This window comes from Brachyistius frenatus, unplaced genomic scaffold, assembly GCF_029030835.1.
Source record: "Brachyistius frenatus isolate BFR_SWC_R1_liver_20210118 unplaced genomic scaffold, ASM2903083v1 Contig_1, whole genome shotgun sequence".
Lineage (NCBI taxonomy): Eukaryota > Metazoa > Chordata > Actinopteri > Embiotocidae > Brachyistius > Brachyistius frenatus.
The window spans coordinates 692,501-715,658 of NW_027210600.1; the positions used below are offsets into that span (position 1 = coordinate 692,501).

A 23,158-nucleotide genomic window follows, 5' to 3' on the forward strand; every position below is an offset into this window, starting at 1 on the left:
CCAATTCATTTAAATGGGAGGGACAGAAAATTAGGAACACCTCAACCTACAGTTTCCAAAAATCGCCCTTACATAAATCAACACCTGTTCAGTCAGACTGAATAACAGCTGAATATTATGATCTTCATGAAGGGAGGATTTACTGCTGGGCTGCTGTATTCCACCGAATACTTCACCTGTCAGTGGTTTTAATGTGATGGCTGATCGCTGTATGAGTGCAGCTATATTGTGCTTTTTTTAGACGTATTCACACAGATGTGTTTGAAAAGGTTAAAGTAATGCTGTACCCATCTTGCAGTAGAATTATTTCCCACTCACACTACCAATGGTGACATCCCATAATAATTAGATCTTCCTGTGGCTGCAGTCCCCGTGGAGTCTCGTTTCAGGCGTGAGGGCTCCCGACATGTGGTGCGGTGGCGCCGCGACATGACAGATGACTTTAATAGAAGCAGTCATGTTTTGAATCCATGACAACTTGCCTGCTCGTCTGCACAATATCAGGACAAACAAAATAAATCTCTGACACATGTATGCATGTCAGAGTGTGCGTTATCGTGAACAACTGGTTGTGTGAGATAAATGAACAGATTTTTCCACCTCGGTGTTTTTGGGTTCTACTCGTGCTGATCAGCCGTGGTTCTATAAAAGGACATATGATGATTTTATTTATATGATATTTTAGAGGAGATCTCACAACGTGCACACTGAGTGGGTACGCAATTTATTCCTCATTTCTCAAACCATTTGCTCTTGAACAATAGATGTTACTTGACTGCTTGGGCCATGATAAATATTGGTCTTCCTGCAGTTTCCTTGCAGAAATTCAATAAAGTTGTATGATGCACTTCCGGTACTGTTGGTCATATTGTTCCAGGAGTGAGCTGCCTTAACGTAACAGAAATAGTCTTGAATGCAAATGTTTGTTCGGCAAGCAGGACATGAAATATAATGCAGGGGTACTACTTACAAGCAGGTAATTCATAGAAGCTCCTTTCTGACCCATTAAAAAGTAAACTGGTTATTAGAATAGACGGGACCACTTATCATCTCCTGATAGCGGCTGCAGGAGGGTCAATGAAAGCATTCTTATCGGCACTTAAAAGTCAAACGTTGAGCTTTTTTCCACCGAAATTCAAAATCAGACTATTGTTTAAATCAAGGGAAGAGCAAACAGTCAATTACAGTCAGAAGATTGAGATAGAGATTCATTTTCCAAACAGAATATCCGACATAAACTTCTGACAAGATGAGAATTACGAGTTAAATTAAAGTAACGTGGTTTAGGATGAAATGAGCAACTATTCTTCCTGGTTTTTTTCACATTAACGAGCATTTTAAAAAGACAAAAGTCTATGAGGCACACTGCCGGCCGACATGAGGGTGAACTGAAAACAATAACCCCACGTTATTATCCATTTTCTCCAGATAGATAACACTTCCTATCAGTTGAACTGAACTGAACTCATTTGGTTTATTTGGCATAATAAACCAAATGACCCCGAGAAAACTCCAGATAAGACGGGGAGGGAAAACCAATAAAACAGGATTTTACATCACGTGCTTACGTCTTCTGTATTTCATAATCAAACCGTCTGCACAGCTCAGTGCTGAGGAACTTCTTCTTTCACTTTCAGCTCCACCTTCTCTGTTCCTTTTTACCATCCTGCTTTGATGACGATCTGTTATGTTTCCTGTACAGTCAGCTGTAGTCGTGCGACCAGATTTCCACAGAAGCCTTGGGCACCATTACAGTAAGCTGTCGAGCACGCAGCAGGAAAAGGAGGCTGAAGGGACAATCAGCTATAACACCTCAATAGACTTTAAAAAAAAAAAAAACTACTCTAAAAACCTAATCAATTGTGGGGAGGCATTTGCATTTCCACTACATTGCTGACCGTGTTCCTTTAATTACCAGCCTTTTTATGTTTGAGGACTCCTCAGAGCCTGAACTCAAGTACCCTTTGATCAGCACCACCCATCAGGCTCATAATGTCTTCCTTTCAATGTGCTTTAAACAGGATGTTATTTAACACTGTTAATTTTTTATTTTTTTAAACATTACGTTTTCATGTTGTCATTATTTAGTTATGTTTAGATTAGCAGGCGCTCCACTGACAGACAGACAGACAGACAGACAGATATCAGGGTTCATCTGTCAATTTAGCTACTTAATGGTCAACTTCTGCTCCGTCAAAACTTTCAGGGAACTATTTAAATGGTTTAACCTTTACTTTTTAGCTATCCCACTACTACCTGCTATACTTTTAGTTTTCCATTTTAACAACCTTTCCGATACGTTTAGCTACAGCATCTATTTAACCAATTTAGTTGTTACTTTATGCTAACTGTGGCTGCGTCTCACATCGCATACTTATATTTGCTGATTTGAGTTCTTAAGTGGTAAAATGCAGTACACAACAAGTACTCAAACAGTGTACTCATTCAAATTAAGTATTTCACTTTTTCCCCTCCACCTTCGTCACTATGGCAACGCAGCAACCTAAAGCATTTCCTAATTGCGGCGGTCCAGCGAGGTGCAGGTGTTTAAGAACACTACACAAGTGAAAGTTGTGCACGTCCACACAAAAGTGATCATTTTTCACCAAGTACTTCTAAACTGTTGTCGGACAGAAGACGTCAGTATGTTTATTGCGCGTGTTAAACGGAGGACATGAATAAATGTTCATTTCTGGGTAAAATAATAAAAGCCAGCAGATATGTCGGCAGGTGATGCGTTTAAATGTTACGCTTATTTCTGCTAAGTGCAGGACAGCAGTGTGCGATTTGAGCCAACACTACGCTGTCGAAATTCACAGCCAAGTATACTAACAAGTGACATTTCGAGCTTTGGTCAACTGATTCTCCATTAATTTACTTATTTCAACCATTTGTCCATTTCTCATTTAGTTCAACTGTTTCTCCATTAATTTGAGCAAAATCACAGAATTCATCTGCCCATTTAAGGAACTGCCTCAACAATGAATCCTTCATATTTCCATATACCACTTTTTATCAGTGACTTCCAGCAAATACTTTTAGTCATCCTTTCAAAAACATATCCAAGCTGACCATTTCCACCATTTGTCGTTTACTTCATGCCAACTCTTTCAGCTGCTTATACATTCGTTTAGCTATCTATTCAAACTATTCATCAATTATTATCTTTTTCAACTGCTTAACCTTTACTTCTGTCACCGTTTATCATCCAACAACTTCAACGATCAGTCCATTGATTAATGTAGCCATGTATCTCAACCACTGATGCATTACTTTCATGCACCCTTTGACCTCTTCACTCACTTGCTAACTCGTTTTCACGCGCTCTCAGTCGCAACACGTAATCTTCAACTCACTCGGTATGTGGAATGTTTTTTTTCCGAATGAAAACATCATTTCTTTTCTGCTGGGGTACAAGCAGCCATGATTAGGACTCCCTGCTGTGTGTGTCCCCGGTAAGTTTTGACTGACCACAAATAGGTGCAGATCTACGCATGTGTTATTTTTTATTTCACTTTAATAATCTCCGAGGGGAAATTTCTTCACTACAGCAGGGGGGCTCTCAGGGGGGAGATGCTGCAGCAGGCTGCCACTAGCGCGGCGCCAGGTAACCTGACCTGAGGTGCATGTTTTTGGATGATGGGAGGAAGCCGGAGAACCCGGTGAGAACCCACGCAAGCACAGGGAGAACATGCAAACTCCACACAGAAAGGCCCAGGACCGGATTCGAACCCGGAACCTTTTTGCTGTGAGGCGACAGTGCTAACCACTGCACCACCGTGCCGCCCAAAATCAGCTCACCTCAGTTATCACCTCAGACACGCTATAATCTGACATGTGAACAAGGCTTCACAAACACAAGTCATGTGAGGGCCGCCTTGTGGTCTCCGTGTCGTGTCATGTGAGTCTGAGCTCAGTGTTAACTTGTCCCACAGCCTCCAACCGTCAGTGACGACCAAATAATTGCGTATCCAACGTTAAATCTACCAATAGAACTACACAACGTATAGTTTTGTACATATTTAGATAACTACAGCAGACGAGAAGCATTTGGAAACATACGCAGATACAGAGCACAAGTAACGCTTGATTCTCCAGGAAAATATATAACACTGCAGAAGTAGAGAAAGGGTGTGTGTGTGTGTGTGTGTGTGTGTGTGTGTGTGTGTGTGTGTGGTAGGCAGATACAGGGAGGACGGTGCAGCAGGGTAAATGATAGCTGTATTGATCTCCAATGCTCTTTTATAGCACCATCATGTCAGTTTAGCACCCTGGCAACACTCACTTTAGACAACACTCAATACTGAACTCTGGCACTCAGCAGAAGACAGATAGAGAGAGACAGATAGAGAGAGACGGATAGAGAGAGACGGATGGAGAGAGACGGATAGAGAGAGACAGATAGAGAGAGACAGATAGAGAGAGACGGAGAGTGAGGACAAATAAATAGAAAAAAGTAAATACCAACTGCTTCATGGAGGACTGGAAGACTTAGCTGCTCTAACCTTAACAGCAGACCAAAGTCACCCATGTGCCCACTGCACTGTTGCCAACTGTAGCCTGATCCAGTTATCTGTCAGTCACTTTAAGTGTTTGTGCACTTTTATACGATAGGTGCTGCATTAGAGTGATGACACAGACAAATATACAGACCACTGAATGAACGATGTGAGGATCCTCACTTGTTATCTGTATCAAATAAATGAGTGAGGACAGAGACCCGGTGGCGAAGCTTGTTCCCATTATTTTGTTCACGTTCGTGTACACATGCTGCAGTCGTTGGATTGGTTAACTGACACCTGGTGTTGGATAACATGCAGTTGGAATAAATGGTTTTGAAATTGGCCACCTCTGCTCTGATTCTGTTTAGTGAAGCAGAAAATGAACTCTGTCTGCATGATCTGATAGCCTCTAAGTATTGGATTTCATCTGATGAAAACAAAACATGCAAACATCCGTTACTGCAGGAACACATTCATACTCAACGGTTTAATCAGCTCGTTTGGATATGTGTACTGAAAGGTCTTTCTATTTACTATGCAAAGTCCCCTGAGGCGATTTATTCATGCTGCACGATCGTGGATGAAAAGAGAATCACGTGGTTTGTTTTGTTGTTTTGCTTAGAATTGAGATCAAGATATATATATATATATTTTTTTTTTTATATAAATGTTTATTGCACTCACTTTACCTGATAGAGCCCAAAAGCAATATAACGGTGTCTGATACAGGACCGGTGTTCTGCAGAATTCTGCCTGCCCACAGAGAATTGCACGCAGGTTGCGAGATGCATATTTTCGACAATGTGAATTTCGGCTGACCTAAGCTGAAAATAACGGGCTGCGTTACTCGGCAACTAAAATCAGTTCCAATGAAAAATGCTTGCACTCTTTATCTCCAAGTAAGAAAACGTAAAATATTAGCTTAATACGAATCGAATGGTTTTATCAGCAAAATCGATCACCACTGATTAACTGTACAAAGAAGATGACATTGTTTTTAAACAGTAGACCTGTGAGGTGCATGCTGTTCTCAGCGGGCGGGCACAACTCGGCATGACACTGGCGCATCCACTTTGTTTTTAGCCTACACGGAGCAGCTTCGTGGATTTCTCTCTCATGGTTTAGTTTTCTCACAGCTGGTTTCTGCTGCTCTGCGTCACCACGTTGTTTTCTGTTGAGGGGGAAGCGGGAGCGTTTCTTTTGATGCAGTCGGCATTTAGAATCGAGATCGCGATTTTAATACGCTTAATTGTGCGCTAATACGCTATTCGCTGCTGTCTGCTTGTTTGTGGATGTTCATGACAGAACTGAATGCATCACAGTAATTAAAAGTAGTATCAAACCAGAACACTGTGAAACGCAAAATAGTAAAACTATGTTACACGTGTTACTGACCGGTCGCAGGAGCAGGCCACCAGCACGATGAGCATGATGTAGATGATAAAGGTGAAGATGACGGCTGTGATGGTGCCACGGGGGATGGAGTAGCTGGGATTCTTCAGGTCGCCTGGTGGAGGAGACGGGTTTGACTGTATGCCCACCCACAGATAATCAGATCACACACACACACACACACACACACACACACACACACACACACACACACACACACACACACACACACACACACACACATCCTACCTGACATGTTCGAACCCGCCATGATGCCGGTGCAGCCATTGAACATCACAGCGAAAACAGTGGCAAAGGTCATCATGGTTCCAGTTGTGTAATCTACGGTGTAGTCGGCTGCAGGAAGACAACAACAGATAAGTCCCTGTAGTTGCGCTTTTATCAGCACCATCAGTCTCTTCAGAGAAAGTTCAATTTGGTTTGTTGGCAGACACCTCTGCACCTGCTCGCACGCCAAACTTCATCATGTTTGCGAGCATCTGAGAAAACAAGTCTTGAGCAACCTTTCCTGTTGTTTACAGAGCCGCCGACTCTATCACATGATTTATCTGGAAAAACTCTGTTCACAGCTTCGAGCTGTGAGACGATCCACTCTGTCTTTTCCATTCGCGACAAGACACCAATATTCAAGAAAACAAATCTTCTTTGATGAGGCTGAGTGTGCACGATGGGAAATGTGTCGCATATGCAAGGACAGAGGAGACTTTCGATCACTAATCCCAAAGCTGTCTAACATGAGTCATAACTAACACTTTCAACTTATTTAATCTGCACTTTTTGCCCTTTTATTAATTAGAGAATAATTTCAGTTTTACATCGGAGAGTTCAAACACAAACAAAACCACTAAAACCTGTAGTGACCGTGTGTTTGTAAAGCCATCAATTCAACCGTGCAAACGGGCCGTAGAGTCTGAAATTCAGGCCCTTTGATCCAGTAAACACGATCATTTTCTAGACCCTTTTTCTGGACTCGAAACTATTCACAATGTTCGTTCTAATCATGAAATCAATTTGACATGTTATGTGTATGTGCGTTTTCTTGTGTTTGAGTTATCAGGATTATTCAGAGCCTGTGAATGAGAGTGAGAGAGTGAGATAGTGTGTGTGTAATCATTTTCACGTGAGCATGCCAGAGTTGCAGCAGTTCGCTCAGTAATCATGTGCTTGGATATAAATCCCTGCAAACAGATCGGAGTGCTGGTTTAGTTATTAAGATCGGGAGAACGCGCCCAACATCTAATTACAGACCGATCGGAACTTTCGTTAGTGCCGGAAGAAGATTACACGCTTGGAGAAAAACCGGGGCACGCGGGCAGCACTCTCCGAGGCCTCGCTTGCTTGCTTTCTTAGCAGCGGTGAGGGATCATTACGACTCCAATCCCACCGGTTGGTGTCAACATCCGCACAAAGGCAGCTGCGATCATGAGGCACTGGATGACTCACGATGCTGTTCGCCGTCATGTCTGTGCGGTCAATGTGAAGCTACCATCAGCGGCTGGTTGTCTCAGCTTAGCACAGCAGCTCTGTCCAAAGGTAACTCCATCTTCCTCACAGCATCTCTGAGGTTCATTTATTATTTTTGTACTCAAATTTGAGAGTAAAAGTGGATTACTGTAATTACACGGAATTCAATATGATTAACTCATTTAAAATTATGCTTTTTTTTTTAATCTATCAAAGATTTGAAAAAGAAAAAAAATCTATTTGTGCCTTCTTACTAAAAAAATAAAAAAAAAAAAGGTTTGAAAAGAGACAAATTGGTCCAGACTGTAATTAAATTAAAAGGAAATTGATTAAGTATCATTTTGTTGTCAAATGTTGCATTCCTTTATCTAATAGCATAAAGGACACTGTCCACACTTCATAGCTCGTCTTTCATCTCCTGAATGACTCAGCAGTTTTTTTCAGGTTGATACGACATGCCTGATGGTAACTTCTGTCTGATTCTGACTTGAAGTTTTCTGTCTTAGTGCCGAGCCAACTACTTCCTGAACGCTTTGCAATCCCCATTAAAGTTAGTTTTCTTTGGTCCAAAAGTTATTGTTTAAAAGTTATTGACCTCTTCGGGGGACATGAATCTGAGACTTAAAGTCCAATAATATTTATGCAATCTAACTGATTCCAACTGTGCTGTCTGGAGGACATCCTGGGCTTTTAGTGATGCATTAGTTGCAGGGGTTTGGCTAACAGGGCACGCGACTTTCTTTTCAAAATGGCGGGCGTCTCAACGTCCACATTTTTTGGCAACAATTGATAATTTTTTTGCAGATATTGTGTTTCTGTTGCTAATAATCAGATTGTTTTAAATCTGAGAGTCTGAAATTCAATTTAGTACAATTTCAGAAGGGTGCAGTAATTTTAAACCATTCAAAATATAACTTTTATTCAATGTCCTTCATAGTGGACAGCCCAAACAAAAATTGCTGTAATATGTTTCTTTCAAACATAAATACTTAAATGATCTAAAAACATTCTAATTTGCAAAACCTTTTTTCATCTGGATCTCAGGAGGATAAGTCACTCCTAATGAGTCCCTCCTAACATGATTGGTATGAGCACACCTCGTTGTTCATGTTTGGCCCTGAACTCCTCCCTCTTACCCTTCAGGTTCCCGAGCAGCGTGTCCAGCTTGAAGCCCGTAAAATTGGCTGTGGTGGGAAACCCGGGGCCCGTCCCGTTGATGGGCGGGTTGAACGCGGCGGACCTGGGCAGTAAGATGGTTCGAGGGTTCACCGCGAAGAAGCTGACGAAGACGGTGCCCAGGACAAATATGACCACGAGGAAGATGAGGAAGGTGGCCTTGGCGTAGATGTGGGCTCCCACCAGGCACACCAGCAGACACAGCAGGGCGACGCCGGTGGCGTAAAGCAGGGACCACCAGTAGCCCGACGGCAGGATCTGGTACGCGGAAGTAGCCACCGTCCCGTCTAGGAAGAGGACGAGATGAGAGGGGCGTCTTAGTGACGGTGATATCTTAATGTTTATAGCATGATGCTATAACACAAAAGGTGAATATGAAGAGGTGCGTTTCAAAAGCTCCAAACCAGCAACAGAAAACTCTCAATTTTTCAGCATGTTTTACCGACGGCCTGATCGTTTCTAGAAACGTCCTGCTTCACAGTCACACGAGATTTTCTCAGTCAGTTAGGTTAGGTTAGGTAGTTACTTTATTAATCCCCAAGGGGAACTTTTATCGCTACAGCAGCATACAGGAAGCAATAAAATAATAATAAAATAATAAAAAGCAATAAAATAACAGTAAAAAATATATATATATATTAAATATAAAATGCACAGTATATACAGTACAGTATATATACATATTTTATATATAAACAACCGGGGATTAATAAAGTGAAATAAAAAAATTAAAAAAAATTTAAAACACAGACAACAGTGGTATTGTTATTTGACTAAGTTACTGAGCAGCTTAAGCATTTCTTATTTATTATCACGCTGACTGTTCTCACCAGTGCCCTGCACTAACATATTAAAGACTTTTCCATGATTTTCCATAAGTTTCTATAACTATGACCTCTGGGTTTGGTTAAGCTGTTTTCTAAAGGAGGCTATGCTCCGTGTTTCCATTTACATTAGATGGGAAAAAAAACAGCTAGGTATTGAGCTTTATTCTGTAAAATCAATGATTTGCATGTGAGATCAGTTTGACATTCAGGGAAATACACTGTTAATAATTAGACGATAATATCAATATTACACTCACAAGTCTACTGTAAAGATTAAATCAAATCCATCAGCCACTTAGTTTAGCTCAAAGACTAGAAGCAGGGAAAGCGCGTACCTCTGTACAAAGGTAGAAAAAAAAATCCACCAGTCAGACCTCACTAATTAACATGTTGTATTACCTTTGATTAATAATAAAAATTAAATGAAAAACAAAACATTGTTGCTATGCTAAGCTACACTGCTTATATCTACTGTGCAGACCTGAGGTATTATTCTTCTCATCCAAGTCACAGCAAAAAAAGTTAACAGATAAGTTGTTTATTTTGTCTATGATGTGTGTTCTGTGTTGTAAACTAAAAATAACAATTTATTGTCACTAATATTCTCTGGTTTCTTTCAAATAAAGTTCAGTTGCCTCATCTTCCCACTGTTAAATACGCCGCTCCAAATCGCATTATCTTCTCGGATGTTCATGATAAAACATAATGATGACAGATTTTTGAGAAGCGGTGTTAAATAATGCTGATGTGGCGGTATCATCGCAGCTGTAAAACCTCAACTTACCTTCTGGAGCTCCAAATGTGGCCACGATGGCTTCAACCAGGCCGAGCACAAAGAGAGCACTGCCGCACACGTTCGCCAGGAAGAACATGATGCCGATGCTGCCGCCGAACTCCGGACCCAACGCTCGGCTGATCATGTCTGAGAGGTCAGTTAAGGCAAAGTGTGCTTGTTTTGTTGGATTACAAAATAGGCTTTTTGGGAAATTCATTTGTGTTACCACCACCGTTGTGTTTGCTATGCTACAGCCAGGCGCCGGGTAGCTTAGTTTGGCATAAGACTTCAAAGAAGGTAAACAGCTGGCAAACCCATCGGTTTGTGAACTCCCGTTTCGAAGCCTCCAGTCTGGCATTTTTGCCATCGCTGTCGTGTATTTTTGGTGCCAGAAGAGACGATATTCAGACCTCACTGCTCACCAAACCAGATGTCCCTCAAACAAGCCCCTTTTTGAAGCCTAACATTTAATCAATGATGGGAGTTAGTTTTAGAAGGACCACCAGAAAAACTGATCAGAGCGAGTAAACTAAGCTAATGACTGAAATTAATTGACTTCCCAAGAGAAGATGAATGGGACTCTATTGGAGCCAGCCCCTTGTGGGCCGCAGTAGTACTGCACTTTAAGCACTCTATAAAGCACCTCCACATTGGCTTCACTTTTCAGACCCTGAGCCTACCTTCACTTTTACATACAGCCAATTGTACAACAGATATGTACATGTTTGGAAAGATGAAACACTATAACAGCGTGTCTAAGCCAACGACACAAAAATATAATGCAGCATTTGGGCAAAATGGGCTAATAAAAATTGTTATGAAACAGTAAGCTGCTCAATTATTTCTAATGACCAAAAGTTTAAAGCTTTAGTCTTTCATAATCATCTGCGGGAGGTCACTGCAGCAGAAACTGAATGCCTTGGAGACAGAGCTGCATAATGTGCATGTATTAGATGTACTGGATATGTAACGCATCTTTCCATCCAAGATCACACTTAAAATGGCCTGTTGCGACTTCAGAACAGCACTGATTAAGGAATTTTACCGAATTTATGGGATGCAAACATGCTGGGCTCAATCCCAAATATTTAAAGGATAATTCCGGTTTATTTCAACGTGGCGCGTTTCCTATAAAAGTGGCTGATGTGGCACTATGGATCATGCTAACTTCTAACCAGTTAAACAAGGGCTCGAAATAAATGCAACCGTGTCTTTAAGTTGAAATACTGATTTTATGTTAATATATTGTATTATGTCAAAATATTTGGATAAATATTTCCATTCAGAGTTAACAACGTTACCAATACTGCCCTGACTGTCACATGCAGACGTCATATGATTGTGTGTGTGTGTGTGTGTGTGTGTGTGTGTGTGTGTGTGTGTGTGTGTGTGTGTGTGTGTGTGTGTGTGTGTGTGTGTGTGTGTGTGTGTGTGTGTGTGTGTGTGTGTGTGTGTGTGTGTGTGTGTGTGAGAAGAGGATACAATAGGCTCCCCCGGCATCCAGGGCTCCGTTGGTGGAGATAGCGCAGACTGACAGCACGGTCATAGAGATGATGAAGTAAGCCACCAGGAACATGCCAATGCCTTGGTACACTCCAGAGTGTCCCACCACAAATCCTACACAATACAAAAGACACAAACACAGTCAGATAAAACAGAACGTTAGCAGAACGTTAGCCTGGCACGTTTTCACCAGAATGGTATGAGAAGAAGGAAGTTCCACTCGTTGGGAACGTCCAGACGCACAGTAAAAGGAGGATGTGAGCACTCAACGTGGCAAAAAAAAGCCTCGATTACACACTGTTCCTATCATAGAGTTTGTGTCACAGACGTGGGTTTATGTTTCCCGACAGTTTATGATGAAAACATTTTGAAAAAACCATGAAGAAGTTAAAACGAAAGCAACATCTCGAGGGTAAAATGACTGATCAGAAGAGTCCCACTTCTGTGAAAGTAAAATTGGAAATTGTCGGGGGAGATTCCAGCTTCCAGTTTCTTCATCAACTGTAACAGTAAAGTCGGTAGTTGGAATTATCTGTACCAGAAAGTACGTGGTTTCCAATTTAAATAAGGTACTATTTTATCAAAGAGATAAAAAAAAAAAGGGGGAAAAGTGTGGCTATGTATAAAGCCAATAAAGCAGCTACAGAAAATCATGTTAGTTTTGGATTTAACCAAGTAAAAAAAACTTCAATTTTGGTCTGGCCAAGAAGATAGCGAAGTTACAAGTCAAGTGCACGTTGATAACATACAAAAAAAACACAACCAAAAAAACAAACAAGATCTTACAAGTAGTAGAGAGTAATGACTAATGTTCATGCGTTACAGTGGAGGCTGACTGTACACAGAAAATGTGTGACTAAATGAATTATGTTGTATGTTGTAAAAAACTGTGGTTACATTTATTTGAAAACTGATTAGAGATGATGTAGCTTGCAAGTCACTGCAAGAGCAAGAGCCATTAAAAAAGAGACTCCTTATTCCGTCAGCACAAGCGGCGCCTTTAAAGCCTATTTTGGTCTTGTTTTGGAAGACTGATGTAATTTAAAAATCTCACATCTCTGTAGGTCAAGTCAAGTGCATCCGTTCAAGTGTGGGACAACGTATTTGGGTCACTTTACACCATGTTAGACACACATTTCCTAACACATCACCACTTTCTACTATACTGTGACCCTTGGCTGTATATATTTATGTAAGATCAATGACTGACTAGCAGCATGTTTTCTAGATGGATGTCACATGATCGTAAAGCAGCAGAACTAAAATCTCATCTGGAAAAAAACAACAACCTAGAAGGTAGAGAGGAAGGAAGTGTGCTTGGTTTATACATGCATGAAAAGTTTACTTTGTTTAACATTAATTAATGTTTTTAAATACCATAAAACCATAATTTGATTTACTAGGATATGCAAGGCCACGGTACTAAGTGTATGAAGGCAGTTCGATTTTTTTTTTTTTTTTTAAGAAATGCTGTACAACAACACAGAAGTCTCTTCATCTTTATTGATGTCTCTTATCAGGTTTGATAAATTGACTGCAGTTTCACATCCACAATGAAACCTCTCTGAGTTCCTGTGCAGACTAACACGATAAGAGTAGAGAGCAGCAGTCTGAAATCTCACACAGGCAGCTACTATGTGTGCCCATGTGAGTCTGTGTATGTGTGTGTGTGTGTGTGTGTGTGTGTGTGTGTGTGTGTGTGTGTGTGTGTGTGTGTGTGTGTGTGTGTGTGTGTGTGTGTGTGTGTGTGTGTGTGTGTCCACTATACAGCAGCTGACGTCTCACGAGACCGAGTGGGGGGAGAGGGTTGTTGGGGGGCAGGGGAAGGGAAGAATGAAAAACTTAGAAAACCACTTGGAGAGAAACACACGACACTGAAATAACTGGAGCAGAGATGAGAGAGAAGATGGTGTAAAATGTGGAAAGCTGCTTTGTAGTGCTTCACAGTTATGTGAAGTTTGACAGCCCGATTGGGAAAGTGCAGATTGAATTACAGTGTGATTAATAGCTCACTTTGATTACTGGGACGACATAACTCTTACCATCCTGACATGGACCACAATGACAGACGGGAGTTCCTTCCTCGTCAGCAGTAAGAACTTGGACAATAACTCTGACACTGAAGCATGACTGTCTGACTGTCTGAAGCTCATCTCTCAACGACCTTAACCGTCAACACGAGCTGCTGCAAATTTAAATATTTTTGCCATCAACAAACTTTTATTGAGATTGGAACAAGTTTGCATGACAAAAGTTACGCCTGACCCGATACAATAGCTAAGGATGGAAAAACTTTCCTACAAACTGGAGGAATTCATCCACATTACGTTTTATATGCAAAACTAAGCGAGATGCCGAGGGGTTTAATGTAAAAACACTAGTGATGAACCTAATAAAGATCCCTGTAGGTGATTCTCAGCATTTATCCAGGTATGCAAGGCTGCCAGATGCCAGAAACGACAACGGGACCCTTCAGTACAGTACAGGTATCTCTGAGTGACTGTCGCAAAGCTTAAAAGTCCCCGTGCAATTTATTTACCTCCAATTCAAAGCTCCCTCATGAACAGTGGCCTCCTGAATTCATAAAACGGATCAAAGACTTAAAGGGATTCATCAAAGCACAAATTAGTTGTAGTGAAAGGATTTCACTGAGTTGCTCACTATTGCCCTGCGTTGCTATTCAGGTGGAAAAACAGTTAACACTTAAAAAGTTTAAAAGACATGACTGCAACGAGTCGTATTTTCAGGACGATTTGTTTGCTGAATTCACCAATGAACACTAAGCAAGTTAAAATCTGGTTATGTACCCTGAATTCGTACTGACATTAAAACCTCTGAATTTTTGAATGGGGTTTGGTGCACCTCGGTTTGTTCGGAAATCACAGCGCCGTGTGCAGTGATTTCAGCAAACATCGGTCATCACGGGTACTCACCTATTCTGAGAAAGACCACCACGCTGAACATCGACAGCAGGGTCGGGATCACCACACCGAAGAAGATGGAGAGCTTCTTCGGCTGCTGCTGTTGGCCAGACCGCTGCCGGGGGCCGCCCGGGTGCTGCTCCACGGCCTCCCCGGCCGGAGGGGACGGCGGCTCGGACTCATTGACGCTGGTGGAGAGGCGGTAGTGGAGGAGAGCAGTCCGCTCTGTCATCGTGAAACCTGCCGCTGGACAAAAGCTTCACAGCTTCATAAAGAGCTCCCAACTCCGCTTTAACCCCGGAAATACGGCTGTTTCGCCGAAAATCTCCGAACACGTCAATGAAATGCTTCCGAAGGGTTTTCCAAAGGTTAAAAAGGTGCATGAGTGACCTGATGGCCAGCAGCTGAAAACTGGACTTCAACCAGCTACATAGCGAGGCAGGAAACAAGTACTTTCATGAGTGATTAAAGAAAGAAAGACTTTAAACAGAAGCCGCGTGGTGAACCTACATTTTAAACCGGGCACTTCCTTCATCTAGTGATAAAATGACAAACTACCAGCGTCCAGCCCGTGTTGCTCCGTATCGTCTCTTCGTGCAACTATTGAACAAAATATCATGTGACGTACGAACACTAATGAGCCTCAATCACGGGGACAACTTCCGGTCAGGACTTTCAGTATAAAAGCCATTGACGCGCTTGTATTGGTATTGCTTGTAGTAAATACTACAAGACAAATTAGCAACAAAGAAAACTTCACCGCCGACGCAAATGCAGTACACTAACGTATAAATCAGCATGTGTAAGATAACCGCCACAGACTAGTTAAAAAATAAAAAAAATTAAAAAAAATCAATGAATGAGCATAATTTACCAGTACATGTATCAAAGACACTAACGTTTTGTTTTGGAGATAACGTGTACAACTTCCGGTTTTGGTCGGTTCATGTTTACCTTGACAAACGTCTGTGTTTCCCCCCCAGATGTTTCCAGCCTGTTGCTCTCGGTCATGTGACCGCCTAAACACGGACCAATCAGAGCACTGCATTCTTCCGGCACCTGCTCCCTGGAGCTGCAGCAAGTTCAACCACCCAACATCTGACAACGTTGCCTCAACAAAAAACTTTAAACCTTTAAAAAAAAAAAAAAAAATGGTGAATATAACTACTCAACTTTACTTGTAGGCCAGGCGCAATTCTAAATGTTTGTTATCGTCAATTCATGCTTCGTTATGGAGGCTAACTGTCAAATGCAAATGGGAGTAAGAAAAAAGAAGAAGTGTAAATTGGAGTGTAATATGTCACACAGTTTATTCTGGCTTAGTGATATACCATAACCTCTATGAAAGCACATTTTTACAAACAATGTTTGCTTTTTGGTCAAGTCTATCTTGGGCCATCCTGCATGTAACAATAATCTAATAAGATACAGTGCAATATAGGAAAAAGATTTAAGATTAAACCAAACAAGCTCCTTCTCTTTTTTCTCTTATGTGTTCCCCAAATACGATCGTAAACCTCACTCACATTTGGAACTTTAAAAGTTATAATAAATGCTGAATAAATCTGTTCATAATAAATGTGATCCACATAACAGAGTGGTGCAGCGGTGTGATGATCCAACTCCCGCCACAAACCGTCCAAAGTCCTCTGCAGTAAATAAATAACATTAAAACATAAAAGAATCTGACTCGCAGTCTAAAAGAATTTTCTAGAAACTGAGATGGTTTAGTGATTATTCCATATTATATCGTAGCCTGTATATAATGCTGCATCAGTTTACATATTTTACATATCATACATATATGCCAAATACAGTATCCACAAAAATTATAAAAGTTATGTAGACAAACAAGTTCTCTCTACATATACTTCTCTGTATTACAAACACTGATGTTTCTCTATGTCTAAAGTCAAATTGTATATTAGTAATATAGATATCTATTGTGTTGAAGCACACTCTGTTTTGCAGCTCTACAAAGTTCAAAGTTGACTTTTCACTACATTTCAATAAAGTGAGGGAGATTCTAAGACTGTATCTGTTTCATATTGTAAAGAGCTTTGACTTTAACAGGATCTATTCATTCTTTGCCTTTTCTCTTTCCAAAAGACTGGCAATTAAAATCGTCACCAAAGTTTTCCCTGCAGACAAGGGCCTAAAGATACACAGTTAAAGTCCCAGCTTGAAAGAGGGATGCACCTCTCACCCGGCACCCACAGAGGGTGCTGCAGTCACAGTCTTTCATTGCACTCTGGTGAAGAAGCATGAGCAATAAAGTGCATTGGCACCCGCTGCTCATTTTTACACTGGTATAGACAGGCAGTCATTACTTAGATGTATTATCTGGAAACAATTGTGAAATTCAGAGGGCGTCTGAAATAAAGCCAAGACATATGAGAACAGCACTTAGTTTCTCTCTGAAAGACTCCTTGTGAAAATGTTCTGTCACTATCAGCTGGTTGCTCAATATACGTGGCCTTTGAATTTAAAGCACACAAACTCCTCAATATTTCTCAAATATCTCAAATATTTCATCTGGCAATGTTGGTCTGTCGTTCGTTTGGTTGTTTCAGACATTTAGTCCAGTATGATATTTCTCAGCACAATGATTTGATGACATTTTGTAATTAAGTTGATGGTCCTCAAAGCTATTGACTTTGGTGATCCCAAAAATTTCAGTTTGTTCAATACCCTGATTTATGACCGAATACCTGCAGAACTATTGGAAGCCTCAGTGCTTGTGTTCGGCGCTATCACACAAAGTAGGGATTTGAAGCAAATCTATTATGAATCTGGCTTAATGCTAGCATTTTTACCATTGTCATCGTCAGCACGCTAGCATGCTGACCTCAGCATTCGTCACAGAGCACCTTTGCACTCGTGTTTCTTTCAGTAAGGACTTGTAATAACTGCTTCCATTGCCTTTTCAGAGGTTTTCCACACTTCATAGTTCTGCAGAAACTCTTACTCCTTGTGAGGTTTATGACATTTAAGTCAAAACTATACGGGCTACGAGGAGACTGTTCCTGTTGCACGCGAAAGGAGTGCAACACCCTGATGTACACGGAGCAGGGAGAAGGTTTTACCTTCGTGAGTAAGTATTCCACGTTACGTTGCTTGATTAAAATCATCACCCATGTTACACAATGTTTGTGACCACTGGTCTGTGTGCCTTTGTGGTTTCAGAATGAACATCAAAGGAAACAGGACTTATCTTTAGTTTATTGCGTTGCCTTTGGATAAAACCTGCATTGACCGTGACCTGGATGACTGAGGTCAATAGAGCAGCCAGGTGTGTTTCTTTTGACATTCACTGGATAGTGCACCGTGCATTTGTCCCCCAGAGTCAGACTGTCAACACCGAGTTGTACTGTGACGTTCTGAGGAGTCTGAGGGAAAACATCCAGTGCAAACAACCATCGCTGTGGCACCATGGTTACTCCAACATGACAACGCGTCCGCTCACAGCACGTTGAAAACACACGTTTCTTCCCCTCAGCAACAGAAGCGTCGCTCCCCACCACCTCTTCTCCATTTTGGCTCCCTGCGACTTCGTTCTGTTCTCCAAAAGTTTGACTAAAAGTTTGCTGTGCGCTCTCTGCTCAAGTCCATGGTGACGTCACAAACACGCACGTAGCAGTGCTCATTAAAACATCTGTAACTCAGGTGCTGATGTTGATCAACCAACATAACTTGGAACACTTACAGATGAAGGGTTTAGCTTCCCGTCTGATTCACGCGCTTCACAGTTCTACGCACCGTTCCTGCACAACAGGAGCGATCTCTGAACCTTTTAATCCGCCTTTGTGTTGCTTCCGCTTCTGGCCGTCAAGCCACTTCCTGGATGATGCACTTTAATCCATCCTTGTCTCCAATGCAAATGGGAAAACCACAGCTAATTTCCACCAGTGGACGGTTTTATGAAGTCCAATTCCGGTCCGTTTCTCTTTGGGCTTTGTTATCATGACAGACGCTCTCGCTCTTCATCGTTCTGACTCTTGGATCAGTTCTGTGTTAACTCAGCAGCCAAGTAAGATCCTTGACATTTCTTAAATTAGCTTCAAGGTCCTTTATTCTTGACTTTAGTGTGTTCCTCTCTGCAGACAGTGTCTTGGAGGTCCACAGCAAGGCGCTCCAGTTTTCCAATGAGGAGATTTCTGTACTGCGTCAACACTTTGTTCAGGCTGGTTTGGCTGGAACAGTTCTGCGCCGCAGAATGAGAGAAAGGCGAGTCGTCGCTCTGTAAGAAAGTCGAATCAGTTAAACTCACACTGGACAGCAAGGTTTGATGAACGTGTGATTATCAGGAACAATACAGACATTTGTGGGTGATAACTGCCAATAGCATGTCTGTGTAGGATGTTTACATATAAATGAATATCCATTAGTCAAACCCTTATCAATGCTGACTAAACCTATCACTGCCTGATAAATGTCTTAGTATTTGAAAGTGTTTTTTTTTTTTTAAGAGGTTTTAAATCTGGTGTCTGGTGAGACACCAAACTATGTGTGTACTTTCAATGTTCATATTCGTATCCATCATGCATTACTCAATGTGTGTATACTTGTTCCTGTCATTATTTTTGGAGCAATCCTGACGTTACTAAATGTTTGCACAGTGCTTCATGTTTATGAAACTACGCAATGTTTTGAAGTGTTACCTGTATTTGACGTGTGCTGATAATGATCAGATAATTTGCGACGCTGTGCTCCAGTCTCTTCAGCAGTGAGGTGTGACACTGCAACGTGATCTGTTTCCTCACAGCCTGCACTCCAGATTGAAACACCTGCAGGGCCGCCAACACTTCTTCCCGCTTCTGTGGCAGCTTGACACACACACACACACACACACACACACACACACACACACACACACACACACACACACACACACACACACACACACTCTAACTGTCACAACTATGCTATGAAATGAAACCGACTTATTTTTTGCACTTACCAGTAGTATTTGTGTTCCAGCCATACTTCCCTGTGTACACTAACAAATAGTGCTCTTCCATTTTAGGACTGTTATTTGTATAGTGCAGCAATATTGATTTTTGAGTAGTGTTGTTCTGCGCTGACTGGAAATGACCTCAGTATGTGAACACATCACCCTCCAACATATCTGCAGCTTTAATTATTTTACGCGGAAATTAAGGTGTTTTTGTGCCCTCTGTTTAACACACTCAATGCAGTGGAAAATAAATACTTTTGTTTAATGTTCAGGAGCAGCTGCAGCTTCCTCAGACGCCTTAATTAGAAAAGTCTTTACGTGGGTGGCCCCGCCCCTTTCCTCTACAGAGCCAAGATGGCGACCGTTTAGGGTGAAAAGTGTCCAGAGTTTCACTTTTCGTTTTTTGGACCGTTTTGGACATCATCCTGGTACTTGAAGTGAACTGCATGTTTCTGTACTTGACAGTGTGAACGCACTTCTGCACTCGAAATAATGAGTTTTAGTACACAAGTATGCCATTTGAACACAGCATAAGAACCCAAAGCCATGTTAGTGACTATGATGTTGTACTTAAGCTCAACACTAACAACATCATGCTAGTGTGGTGTTGTATTAAATATAAACTCACGCTGTTGTTAATGTTGGTATTCATAAGAAATTATCCTCACAAATGGGGTGCCACTGGGATCTATCCTCGGTCCATTGGCCGTAAATAACATATTTCTCTCTTATCAATACTTCAATGTCCATTTCTTTGCTGATGATTCCATTTTATATGCCTCAGGCTCCTCCCTCCAGCAGAGGCTCAACTTGTCTTCATTTTCTGATCATCACTCCTTAATCACAGACCAGTTTCAAATGCAAAAAAGACCAAGAAGATGATGTTCTTCACCTCCACTGCTATCTGGCCATTAATTCTTTGAAAGCCAACAATATTACTCTCCCTGAGTCCTACAAATAGTCTACTTAGGAATTTGGCTTAACAGCAGACTATTGTTCATGATTCATATTTTCATCAAACATTAAAAAAAAAAAAAAGGCTTCATATAGATGATATAGAATTAAAGCATGTCTGTCTCTTTTCAAAACTACTGTACAGTCAACTTTTGTATTTGTACTTGATTGTAGAAACATTCTGTACTGTGATGCTTTTTAGCTGTTGAACTCTGTATCGTAGGTCATTGTGCTTCAAGTAACAAATGACAATTTTTTTTTTAGCTACTCTTTATTGTTCTGTGTATCACACAGTTGGATGGACTTCCTCACAGTCAAAAAGAAAAGCAATCCCATGTATTTATTAATAAATTGTTTAAATCTATTTAAGTACAAAATACGTATCCCTAGATATCACTTCTTTTTTTTCTTTTCACTTTATTAATCCCCGAGGGGAAATGTCTTCACTACAGCAGGGGGGCTCTCAGGGGGGAGATGCTGCAGCAAGCTGCCACTAGCGCAGCGCCAGGTAACCTGACCTGAGGTGCATGTTGTTGGATGATGGGAGGAAGCCGGAGAACCTGGAGAGAACCCACGCAAGCACAGGGAGAACATGCAAACTCCGCACAGAAAGGCCCAGGACCGGATTCGAACCTGGAACCGTTTTGCTGTGAGGCGACAATGCTAACCACTGCACCACCGTGCCTCCCTAATGTATACACTAATGTTGGCAGCATTGGTTTCAGGTACCATAGACCTTTTAAATTGAATGAACACTCAACTGCTCTCAAACTGAAGTCTTACATACGTAGGTTTATCTATATATATATATAATCTTTACACAGTAAAACAACACAGTCGTCAGACCTGAAACAACTTCCCTGAAAGTATTTGTTAAATATTGCATAAACATTTCCTGCCATGTCTTTGTCCCAGTGATTGTTGAATCATATACCTCATCAAAGCTATTTGCTACGTCAGTTATAATCTTAAAGTTTAGATCTTGTTTTCTTCAATGTGTGCGAACTCATTTCTTAAACAGATTGTTACTCGTACCTAAGAACTGTACTGATGCGCTGAATAAATCCATGTCCAGGAAGATGAGCAGTGCAGGTTTTATGTGTAAAATGCTTAAATTGCATATTATTACACTGTGAAATGAGTTAATGAAAATCAAAAGGTTCAGCTTGTATTTGCACTATTTCCTGTAGTCATTGATAAGTGAACTGCTAAGTACAGGAAAGAAAAAAAACTATAATTCATGCAGCCAGTTTTTAAAATGCAGTTAGTTTTATGATTGACAGACCAACAGATGGTGTGGGTGTGGGCCTCAGTGAATACCAGGCAGTACTTACAGTTTTATTTGCCCATTCTGCTGCGTGTACCTGAACACATGGGAGCTGTACAGGAGCAGGCAGAGCGTCCGAGCCTTCGCACTCAGCCTGGGTACATCAACAAAAAAACTTGTCACATGCATTGCACGCACAGAAATGACTCATGTCTAAATCAATAAAGGGACTCCAATCCGCTCAACTTCCATTTTTTTTTAACCTATTTTTGCCCCGAAAGACATTTATTAGGAAAGCTCTTGCAATATGATAATAAATACTGACTCAACGGTTTGTTGGTAGTAATAATGCATAATTAATTTCCTCACCTTGTCCACAATCATTTCCATCATCTTCTTCCTTCTCTCATTTTTGCACCAGAAGTCAATCGGTCTTGCGTTGGCTTCAGGTAGGTGGGTGGAAATCACTCCTATCAGCAGCAGCAGCAAGAGTCCTAGAGGAGCACAAAGTGGAGATGACTGACAAGTTGCCATCTAGCTCTTTTATGCAGCAGCAGAAAGACTTTGACATTTTATTGAATTTTTGCATCTGTATATGTCTACATCTCCCTTTTGTTGATTCAACTCCTGTTCACTGAAGCGTAGGTCCTGTTACTCATCTGCTTCCTTCTGGTCTTTGCCAAAGTTCTACCCACAGGTTAAGTCTTGCCTCAACAAGTTGTGTGTCTAATCTCTTTATATGATTGGCGCGTTTCAGGAAATTATCAACTGTTGTTTCGGTAGCCTTTTCCTGGTAATATGATGTCACATATAAGTCAATAGTCCTTGTGAATCTCCTCATGTCCTGACGAGTAGCCCATAATTGAATATGTATTTATAAGTAATTATGTATAGTAAACCGCAGAGTCGCTAGATCTCAGAAAAAAGTTGTAACACAAGGCGTGAATCCAGTTCGGTAACTTACTGCTATAAGCCATAACCCGTTGGTGAATACATGGTGTCCCTCATCGGTAGTCTCTCATCCTCCATTTTCTTCCATTTAACTTTGTGAAAAAAATAGAGCTCAGATCACGTAGACTCAAAAAACATTGTTTGTGTTCTCTGTCTGTGAAGCTCAGGCCGAGTCCCGAATCACACGTACAGGTCTGGTGGAGGTGCCATTCCACTGCTTTCTCTTTGACTTGTTTGATTTAATAAACTGGCGTGTCGAGAAGGATGTATGGTCGCACTGCACGCTTTCCAAAAGAGTGGGTTGTGTGTTTGATTTAGTACAAAGTTAATGTTTGACTCTGGTTCCGCAAAGCAAATAAGACCAGAGAGGCACCACGTAGACCCAAACCGTACTAACCCAGTTATACCATGATTCAGACCTGTGGGACTCAGTAGTTTCGGTCATATG

At 41.2% G+C, this 23,158-nt stretch overlaps 2 protein-coding genes across 2 annotated transcripts in view; both read right to left on the bottom strand.

The window, feature by feature from the left end:
• The window catches only part of LOC138615872 (solute carrier family 12 member 9), a 70,500-nt gene extending 55,331 nt beyond the window's left edge, over positions 1-15,169 (bottom strand). Inside the window, exons 1-6 of the mRNA XM_069689784.1 lie at positions 14,594-15,169; positions 11,640-11,774; positions 10,167-10,304; positions 8,516-8,842; positions 6,144-6,251; positions 5,898-6,009 (exon numbers count right to left, since the gene is read on the bottom strand). Coding sequence (XP_069545885.1) covers positions 5,898-6,009; positions 6,144-6,251; positions 8,516-8,842; positions 10,167-10,304; positions 11,640-11,774; positions 14,594-14,813 — 1,040 coding nt within the window. The 5' untranslated portion in view covers positions 14,814-15,169. The remainder of the gene's footprint in view (positions 1-5,897; positions 6,010-6,143; positions 6,252-8,515; positions 8,843-10,166; positions 10,305-11,639; positions 11,775-14,593) is intronic.
• A 3,095-nt stretch (positions 15,170-18,264) lies between these two features.
• Positions 18,265-22,888, bottom strand: thpo (thrombopoietin). Its single transcript, XM_069691937.1, has 5 exons — positions 22,724-22,888; positions 22,129-22,253; positions 21,827-21,913; positions 19,243-19,407; positions 18,265-18,821 (listed from the first exon to the last, which is right to left on the bottom strand). Exons 1-5 carry the CDS (start codon positions 22,734-22,736, stop codon positions 18,642-18,644), a joined length of 570 nt encoding a protein of 189 aa, XP_069548038.1. The 5' UTR covers positions 22,737-22,888; the 3' UTR covers positions 18,265-18,641.
• Between the last annotated feature and the right edge of the window lie 270 nt (positions 22,889-23,158).

Excerpts from the sequence above, each read along its gene's own strand:
- thpo (XM_069691937.1), bottom strand. Across the intron at positions 21,914-22,128 it reads TGGAAATGATTGTGGACAAG|GCTGAGTGCGAAGGCTCGGA; the intron begins GTGAGGAAATTA and ends TGATGTACCCAG. Across the intron at positions 18,822-19,242 it reads TCAGCACACGTCAAATACAG|AGCGACGACTCGCCTTTCTC; the intron begins GTAACACTTCAA and ends ACTTTCTTACAG.